At 44.8% G+C, this 10319-nt stretch overlaps 1 protein-coding gene across 1 annotated transcript in view; it reads left to right on the top strand.

Moving 5' to 3' along the window:
- Positions 1–10319, top strand: part of eps15 (epidermal growth factor receptor pathway substrate 15) — a 45088-nt gene that overhangs the window by 20761 nt on the left and 14008 nt on the right. The window contains 2 exon segments of the mRNA XM_042111698.1: positions 1530–1602; positions 10282–10319. The exon segment at positions 10282–10319 is cut by the window's right edge and continues 124 nt beyond it. Of these exon segments, the coding sequence (XP_041967632.1) occupies positions 1530–1602; positions 10282–10319 (111 nt within the window).

The following is a 10319-nucleotide window of genomic DNA, read 5'->3' as shown; positions in this document are numbered from 1 at the left end:
CATGGCTCCTGTGCACCAACATTATACTGAAGAGATGGCCATACCAGGCTATTGTTGTATTGTGATGTGCTGTAGCAAAACGAATCATGCAAAAGAGATGTTGACCATGGTTCATACTCACAGCAGACATCAGGGTCAAAGCTGTCTTAGTACGCCTGTCTCAGGAAGCCATGATCATTTAAAGAGAGGTGTGAAGAGTGCTTTATTAGACCAGTTTATTAGTGCAGTCAGTAGGTTTCTGACGAGAGCCTTTTCATCTGAAGAGAGCAAAACATTCCCTCTCATATACATGGCTATGAACACCTGCAAATCAGAAGTGAGGGTAGCACTTAAACTTATCATATGTCATTCATTTCAGAAATGTTCTTCTATGGGACTTTTTTTAAAAATGAAAAAAAGGGGTTATTTCTGCTAAAAGTCTAATGCTATCTTCCTTACCACATTGCAGTGAATCGTCTTGAATCCCATCTCTTTGCAAGCCTGTCAGATTCATATTGAATCATCACTTCCCCTTCTGTGTTACTTGCTTGTTCAAATGAAAGTGTGTGTGTCTGTCTGTGTGTATGTGTTTTAAATTAATCTAGATCAAACCAGACTAAACATTGACTCATTGTACATTAGTGAAAATGTCCTCTCTGAAATCTCAGATGGCACTTCCTGGATCTACATATTCAGGCCAGATTCTGTGCTCTAATACAGCAGCATGCTGAAATAATCTCCTGATGTGATGCTGAATGAGGTTTTAAAGGTTATGTGTCTGTCTCATAGTGTCAGACAGGCCCTACAGGGTTCTCTCTCTCTCTCTCTCTCTCTCTCTCTCTCTCTCTCTCTCTCTCTCTCTCTCTCTCTCTCTCTCTCTCTCTCTCTCTCTCTCTCTCTCTCTCTCTCTCTCTCTCTCTCTCTCTCTCTCTCTGTGTGTGTGTCTGTAGTGGGGGCTGGGTGAGGTAGAGGCAGATGGAGATGTGAAGATGAGGCTCAGAGCTGTCAGCCCCCCCTCTCTCCCTCCCATCCTTTCCTCCTCCTGTTTCTAAAGCTTCCCTCCTGACAGCCATCTGCACATCCCTCTTTTCTCTCTTCCCTCTCTCTCTTGCTCCCTCTGTCTCCTCCTCCTCTCCCTTCTCTCTGTTTTGCTCGCTCCCTCTGTCCCTCCCTCTCTCTCTACTGCCATAAATCTCTCCATCCCTCTCCAGCTTTCTCTCTCTCTCTCTCTCCGCCTCCCTCCTTCCCTTTTTGCAGTCCAATCAGAATCCTCTTTCCCCCTCCGAAGCCCAGAGCGTGCATGCTTGCGTGTGCGTGCACGTCGTGTGTGTTTGTGTTTGAGTGCGAGTGCGCCTGTGGTACAGTCCTCCAGTCAAGTCTGTCCAGTCTCCCTCTCGTGTGCATCTCTCTTCTTCGTCTCTGTCCGTGATGGTTGTGGAGGGTGAGAGCGGACCGGTGGCCAGTAGCTGCGGGGGTGTCGGGGGTTGGCTGGGCCTCCCTGCCGTCTCCTCGGTCATTAAGTACTCATGCGTGCTGTGTTGGGCCCCCAGGGAGAAGAGCTCCGTGGAGCAGGAGATCCGCGACAAGGAGGAGAGCATCCGCCAGAGGACCAGCGAGGTGCAGGTGAGGAGAGACGCACGCACACACACACACACACACACACACACACACACCACTCCAACTTCACCTGTCTGAACGCTTCTTTCTGTGTGTGCGTGTGTTTGGGTTTGTTTGTGTGTCTCAGTGGCTTAGTTGCATCTTTTTACCAATATGTGACCTGTGTCCGTCAAAGTGACCTCAGGGGAGCTAGAGCCTAGGCAACAGCAGACTCTGGATTATAGGGGTGTATCCATACATAAAATGAATAGTCTGGATTATAGGGGTGTATCCATACATAAAATGAATAGTCTGGATTATAGGGGTTTATCCATACATACATTTTTATGGATTTTAATGTCATGCAGTAATTTTTCTAATTTAAAGTAAAGTAATTTCCCCCCCCCCCCTCCAAATTTGTTTTGAAAAATGTAAACATTCAACAGTGGCTCATTGGTGTTAAGTCTTCGATGCCATTGGAGTCTGGCTCTGACCTCTGCCGGGTCTGTACCGATCAGAAACCATTCTGTTACTTGTTGTTATTCTCTTGTAGCTTTCTTTTAATTGTGTATTTTTCTGTGGTCTTTTATAATGCACTTTACCTTTATTGTTCTCTTTTTCCATTTCTGTTTTGTTTTTTCCATTTCTGCATTTGTAAAAAACTTTAACTGACCAATGTGTATGAATAGTGCTGTTACTGATAAAGTTGCTAGCAGGGGCTTGACCTACTGAATGATGACCACACAATTACTGAAAGATTAGCCACCTGCTGACTGCTCCAGTCTGTGTAGCGGGAATGCAGTATTCCAGTACTGCTGTGTTGACTGTACAAAGCTAAGCTGCTGGCTTGTTGTGTTGGTGTGGATGTAGGACGAGGGCTGGAGTCTGTGTGATATACAGGCTGCTGATATGAATGTGTGGAGGTAGCGCTGCTGCCTTTCTCTCTCGCTCTCGCTCTCTTCTCTCACTCTCTCTCTCTTGCACTCTTGCGCTCTCTCTCTCGTGTGTGTGTATGTGTGTATATATATATATATATATATATATATATATATATATATATATATATATATATATATATATATATATATATTGCTGCAGCTCATCTGGCCTGACCGAGGGCTTAATGAGGAAATGAGATGGTCCACACATACTCCCACATACTTCTCAGCTGTGTGTCTGTGTGTGTGAGGAGAGGCTTGGAGGATGATTCATACGTTATGTGAATCCCTTTGAAATGTCATGTTCCTCATAGGCAGCTCCCTCCACAGGCAGGCAGTACCGCGCCCCCCTCTCTCTCAGGGCCAAGCTCTCTGTCAACAGTTTGTCTGCACATAAATACCCTGGGACACTAAACGAATGCAAGCGCTCTCCAGAGAGTGATACAGAGGGTGTATGTGTGTGTGCACACGCACCCAGCTCCTTGTGTTCTCCAGCGAGCTCAGTTGCCAGTCACGACTGCACAGTCTGGAGGCCTGCGATGGCCTGGCCCAGATTGCTCTGTTTGTTCTATTTCTCTCACTGTGTGTGCACACAAGCATACATGCACGCTCACACTCACACTCACATACACATAGACAAACATGCCCATATATATATATATATATATATATATATATATAAAATATGTGTGCGCACACACATCAAACTGGGCTTCGACTGAGCCAGATCCGTACCAGTGTTCTCTGCTGGATGGGTAGGCAGAGGATGTAAGGGCGGATCCCTCTGTCACACACACACAAACGCATCACACACACACACACTTCAATACACACAAGGTCACTAAGATCAGGCTGAACAACGAGTGGGGGAGTGTTTGAAAAGAGTGAAGGTGTGTGAGAGGGAGTGAGTGAGTGAGTGACTCCGCTTGTGTCTGTGTGTGTGTGTCTTGGAGAGGTATTTAACAGCCAGTGTATAGGGAGCATGTCAGGACGAAGGTCAAGGCAATGGCAGCAGTGACACGGTGTTGTATGTTGTATTGGTGTTGTCTCCGCTCGTCTCCGGCTGTCGTGTAAGCCGGGTCGGACATGCAGCAGTGGCCAGCGGCCACTAATGACTTCCAGTGCCATGCGCTGATCAGCGGCTGTGGAGAGATGGCACTAATTGGCAGCCGTGTGTGTAGTCGGTGCCCTGGCAGGAGATTGGGCTTTAGTGCCACATGACTACCACCACTCACTTCAATGGGCACAGCCACCTGCTCATGGTGACGCATGGTGCCGGGGCGTTTGTGGCGCTGCCATTTCAATCTTGAGCCATTTTAAAATGTTTCAGTGGTATTCCATTTCAGTTAGGGTTGCTGGAATATAGCAAAAAGAAGAGTTCATATAGCTGGCATTCACTCAGTATGCCTTTGCAGTCGAAAGCATTTGAAGTGGTTGTGTGAAGTTAACACCTTTGTCAGGTTAACACTGCTCCTCACGCTCCGTTCACGCCTGAGTGGAGCCATATCTCAGCAGCCTGTTGGTTACATACCATCCTGTCTGTTGCCAGGCATTACTAGCCAATCAGGCTTATCCATGCCATCAGCAATCATCTGTTTACGATTTGCTGTTATTAGTTTGACATCAGGCTTTGACATCAGGCTTTTACAGTAGTCTAGACATAGATATAAATATGTATTCATATCTATGGGTCCAGGTTTATGATTAGTCCATATTTATACCGTCAGATGCAGGATTCTATTTGTTTATTGATTTTCCCAGTCATTGATTTGTGTATGTGTGTGTCCGTCCAGTAGGGTTGGGCATAAGGAGGAGTCATCAAAGACAGCAGCTTAGTGATTTGATGGCCTGGATTGTTGAGTTTGTTAAAAATGGAGGCCATTTCCTCATCTTCCTTGCTGATGGCCCCTACCAATGCAGAAGACTTCCTTATCCTGATTGTGTAACCTTCCTGCTGTGATATGCAATTTAGTTCCCCTTCCGGACAGGCACGGATATTTAACCCAATCATACTTCACTGCCTCACACACACACAACCTGTGTGTGTGTGTGCGCGCGCGCCTTTATTACGTTAGAGTTTAATATAGAGCACGTCTATGGCGATCAATCTTTTCATCTGTTCATGATGTTGGCAGACCCACGGCTGCCGGCTGAGATTGACCTGAATAGTGTGATGCATCGAGGTCTTAAATCAAGTGTCATTCAGTGTCACCCTTTATATGAGCTCCCGTGGGTCACACAGGTAGTGCTATTTCAGGGATGCAATATACTGTGATAACATTGTCCGTAAAAACAAGCGAACAGAAGCAAACTGCTGTGCATCGTATACAGTGTGTTTGGGTGTGTGCATACAGTACATGTCTGTATTTATATATGATAATGGGTTATTTTGCGCAAACTAAATGAAGACTAATGACCCTGGATGATTCCATAAACCTTGGGTGTGAGATGGCATTAGCAGGAAGGTTAAAGAGCAAAGCGGAGAGGACGTGTGTGTGTGTGTGTGGTGGGGGGGGGGGGGGGGGGGGGCAGAAGAGTCTCCTTGTAATGAGGTGCAAATCAATGAGCCGTAAGGCAGTAAGTAAAACAGCCTCGAGTCCAGAGACCTGGGCTAGATTTGGCTTCTGTCTCCCTCTGCTAATGAATAATGAAACACTCTCTCAGAACGGAAGGGGGGAGAGGAGAGGAGAGGAGGGAGGGGAGGAGCTGCTGAGCTGTTCTGTTCTTGTTCCTCCTTCCTCTTGCTGCTTCTTCCTCTTTTTGCCTGTGTTCCTTCATCTGCTCATGTAGAAAGCTCTTTGACTTTCCAATGTGTTTATAAATAAATGGATCTTGCCTCCTCCTCCTCTAGCTCTTTGTATTAGTGTACTGTGAAGAATTCGTCCCTACCGAAGGGGAGTGGGTGTTTTATTTTTATATAAAAATAATAATAATTAAATATATAAATGTCCTTAAATGTGTGCTATTTAAAGAGACAGCCATCTGAGAGTGAGAGATTAAGAGAGGAAGATGGAACGAGAGAGAGAGGAGCCCACCTCCTCACTATCCTCCTACACCACCAGGCATCAGGACTCCTCAAGGGTCCCATCCCTTTAATAAGCTTCCAATCAGCCCCCTGCCTCACAGCCCCACTGTTTCCACTAGTGGCAATCTACCCCCCATAAACCTCCTCTCGGGACAAGATAATCACATACACACACACACACACACACACACACACACACACACACACACACACACACACACAATCTACCCCCCTCGCACCTCTTAGGAGAAGAGTGTGTGTGTGTGCATGTGGAACCTAATGATTAAAGTTCCTAGATCAGATTCACCGCTTTGATTTTTATTATGTTATTTTTAACCTTGAACAAAACTTTATTCTAACTTGCTTTTGACTGACTTCAAAAGCATGCTTGGACACCTCGTCAATGTTAACGTTAACCTTAACTGACCCTTAACTCAGAAAACCAAAGGCACAAAACAAAAGGTGCAATGCCACCAAAGCAAAAGCCGCAAATCCAAATGTTTCTGCTTGCTGCCAACGAGCACTGGTCTTCGCACATTAGCTCCCAGTTTTGTGTTTTTAAATAAACAAAGACAAAAAGAATTTCATAGACCAGGTCTCCGGCATTGTAGTTCTTTCTCTCAACGGTATAGATATATCACAATGTAAAAAAACCTGCAACTGATAACAGATACAAATTTTGAAGTCCGTATTTATTTAATTTGCTAGTTACCCTGGTCTTAAAATTCATTCAGAAGTGTCTTAAGTAAAAGTCTTTAATGTAACTTGATGAAACCTGCAAAAACCTTGTCTTTGGGAAAGCTTGTGATCTTGACGTTCACAATGGTCCTCCACTGCTCCAGATCTCGGGCTAGGCATTTTAAGTTGGATTCATTTGAGCACTGAGGTCCTTCCTTGACTGCTCTCTGTGCTTTTTAACCATACGGATGACCGCACGCTCCCATGAAACGCTCACTGTGGGGTAGTGGTGTATTGGGAACAGGGCCTCTTACTAGTAAAGCTGTGATGTCCTCGATGAAGGGTGTCCTTGTCCTAAGGGGATGACCCGAGCACACCCCACCCCACACGTGCTGATGCTGTAGGCAGGCTGCACAGGCATCAGGACAGACAGAGTGAGCTGTCAGGCCCATGTGGTGTCCTCACTGTCCTGAAACTGAGGGCCAGATGTACGTACATTTGCAAACGTAGCGTTATCAGCGTCATGGACACACCGCAGATTGCGAACGCTGTCAGACCCAAGTTTCCGTCGTATTTATCAATCAGAGCCTTTCTCTGCCTTTTTCCGCCCATAAATGCAATTTACGAACGTCCACAACTGAATGGCAGCGCCTACATACAAGCGCAGTTGAATGAAGTTAACTGATGACAACATTAAAAAGAATCAAACGTTTAGCGATCATGAAATAATACCATACATGATAAGATGTAAACAAGCAGGGAGATAATGAAGATCAGTATTTCTACTCAAGCTACTTGTGCACTTAGGCTATGGAAGATTGGTCAAATCTAGCAAGTAGGAAAGTTTAAGTGAATGATGTGAAAGTGAAAGTAAGGCATTCGAAAGGTCAACGAAAGTTGAGGTTGCTTTTGGTAGTACAAATACTTTCACCACAAAAACTGGTGCTCTAAATAGCGATTCTGTTGTCTTTGAAAGGTTCTCTTATTGACGCATTGAACTGCAATTTGGATCAACGCCTGCTTTTACAAGGCGGAAGTATTTAGGCGCAGAATAGACGTGCGCTTTCAGGAGCAGTCTTTGTACATACCGTGGAATACATAACTAGGCGCTCTTTACTCTTCATCTCCTATCTTTTTACGCTAAACTCCCACTTTCCCCTGGATCCTCCCATGAATGCATATGCATGACATGACAAACGCAATCTGCCACTTTCAGCTCCCGCGACAGGCAGTTTGCACTTTTACATTATTGCGGCCTGTTTGTACATACCTCACAATGATTTTACATGCACATTGTGAAACAAATACGCCTGAAGTGGGCGCAAAAACGTTAGTACATCTGGCCCTGACTGTTCAGCCCTCGCAGTTGTGTGTGTGTGTGTGTGTGGGTGTGTGTGATGGTGTATGAGTTACATTGTGTGTGTGAGAGAGAGTGTGATTGTGTATGAGTGACGTTGTGTGTGTGTGTGTGTGTGTGTGTGTATGTGTGAGTTACATGGTGTGTTTCTATCCAAGTGTCGGAGGTGGATAGAAACACACACACACACACACACACACACCAAGTGTTGGTGTGTGTGTGTGTGTGTGTGTGTGTGTATTCAGTGAGGGTTAATGGATGTGAGTGAGTGTGTTTCCTTTGGCAGTACCAGTGCTGGCCCGCCTCCTCACCGCCTGTGCTCAGTAATTGGCTAAACACACACAGCACCATATGGTGGCAGTGTGCGCTGCCAAATAGTGAGCTTTACACTAGCCTGCTGGAATGTTCTGACACTCAGGCCATCCTTAAAAATATTTTTGTTTGCAGTAACAGCCAAAAAATAAATAAAAATGGGTCGGTAGGTAGGTCAATATTTTTTTTTTTCAAGATTCAAAGTAAAAAAAAAAGTACAATTTTGGTCATGGTGATTACGTAGGAATGAATTTACACAAATGTGCATATCGTGACGTAACTGACTGGGTCTTCAACCCGTGCCTTCAGGCGCACCATTGCAAACCTCATTCTGATGCAGGTTATATAGACCAGCCTTTCTCAAACTTCTTTGACCTGAGGCCCGGTCATGGCAGACTTTTGGGTCATAGGGCTCATCTACATGTACCCAGAAAGAAGGCTACAATAGCTCTTGGCCACGTTATTTTGAAATTTGACTATACAATACTCAATGCTATACAGTGTATTATACAGTCTCTGCTCTGTTTCTAAGGAAGTTCTAAAAAACAACGTCGTTCTATTAAGTTTCGTTAAATAAATAAATAGCCTTCCAACAGGTTGAAGCCATAGACATAATATACATAGACGCCGCATTGGCTGCTGGAAACAAGAAATGCGGCCGCCATCTTGGACCGGTCATACTCCTCATTGCGTTGCAGCAGAAAACACAAGATGACAGCACTGTGCAGCATGTTCCTGCTCAAATCGGCGGACCATACTCGGGGGATTTACTTTTCACAAGTAAGATTTAACATTACCGTACTATTGGTTGTATTTTGTATTTTCGAACAATGTGGCCTGTATCATAGCTACATGTATGACCTTTGCAGCAAAAAAAACCGCGTGAAAATCTGTTCGGTATTCAGTGAGATATGATTAATTAAGTGTGCTGACAGCTCATTGCACCGGCCAAACAGATTACACTGAGTGGAGTGGATGACCGGTCCAAGATGGCGGCTCCAAATCTCGTCAGCGCTAGTAGGGAGCAGCGGTCGATGCGGCGTCTATGTATATTATGTCTATGGTTGAAGCGGAGCTTTGATACCAACGTTATCGATTAGTTTCAGTTTCTCTCGCGCAGACGCGCATTGAATGAATGCTCATACCACCACTTAATTGTAGGGCTCCATGTTTAATGACATCGATAGCAGAAACGTTTGTTTTCTTTTTTCGTCGATCCGCGGTTTCTTGATCAACTGCGCAGCAAATTATCAGATGAAGCACCGGGCCTAATTTCACTCCACGACTCCGCGGACCAGCAGTCTCCATGTTGCGGACCCATATTTTGAGAAATGCTGAATAGACCACAATAAATTTCAATACTCCGACACGGTCACCGTTAGACTAGGGGGAGAAGGGATGAGAAAAGATCTGGCCACAGTTCTTCCAGAACTTCGTGCCAAGTAAAAGCGTTATCAGTTTGTGTGAATGAAACGAAGCGTAGGCCATAGTGTGACATGCGTAAAACCAATGGTGTAGAGATGACGCCACAGGTTTTTTTTAAGTGAGCCACGTTTGCATGTAGGCAATTTATATTCACAATACTTGGGCCTACTAAAAGAAATATTATTTTATTGCGTTTGTATTGGTTGTTTAGAGTAAAAAAAACAATCGGTCGGTATTAACGCAAGTTTACAACCGGCAAGTCGGTCGGACTAAAAGGGGAAAAAAATAAATATTTGGGTCGGTTCTAAATTGACAGGGTCGGTCGGGTTACGGCAAACGAAAATATTTTTAAGGATGGCCTCAGTCATCGGGCATCCCTGTCTCTCCTTCACAGTAACATCAGATGGCTTGATTACAAATCTTTGACTTCTGTTTTGACGTTTTGTTTTGTTTTGTTTTGTTATTGAACACAGTGTTTAAAAGTGCTCAATCTGCACTTCCCTCTAAATATGTGATTACCTCCCATTGTCTGTATTCATATAATGTCAAAACATGGACGACAAATGTTCCTCTTCCTCACAGTTGAGTGCAGAGGTTGCGTTAGACTTTTTCCATTGTCCAACATTTTGACAGGGTTGTAAAAATGTGTCATTTACATTTATTAATTTAGCAGATGCTTTTGTCCAAAGCGACTTACATTGTCCTCGGAGCAACTCTGGGTTAAGTGCCTTGCTCAGGGGCACAACGGTGGAAGCTGGGAATTCAACCCACAACTTTTCAGGCTACTGCACGCTAGTCCAGCTCCTTAGCCACTACCACTACGCTATCACCACCCTCGTCATTTTAATTTGAATGTCAGTTTGGCATGACATCATATCCCCCAAATCTAAGTTAAAACAGTCACCTGTAGCCTGGGAAATTACTGTGAAGCTGTGTTAACATGACTCTGAAGTGTGCGTGTGTGTGTGCAGGACCTGCAGGATGAGGTGCAGCGGGAGAGTGCAGAGCT

Source organism: Alosa sapidissima, chromosome 12, assembly GCF_018492685.1.
Source record: "Alosa sapidissima isolate fAloSap1 chromosome 12, fAloSap1.pri, whole genome shotgun sequence".
In the NCBI taxonomy this organism is placed as follows: Eukaryota; Metazoa; Chordata; class Actinopteri; order Clupeiformes; family Clupeidae; genus Alosa; species Alosa sapidissima.
Note: the sequence above shows the minus strand (reverse complement) of the source record. Positions and strands in the feature narration are given on the sequence as shown.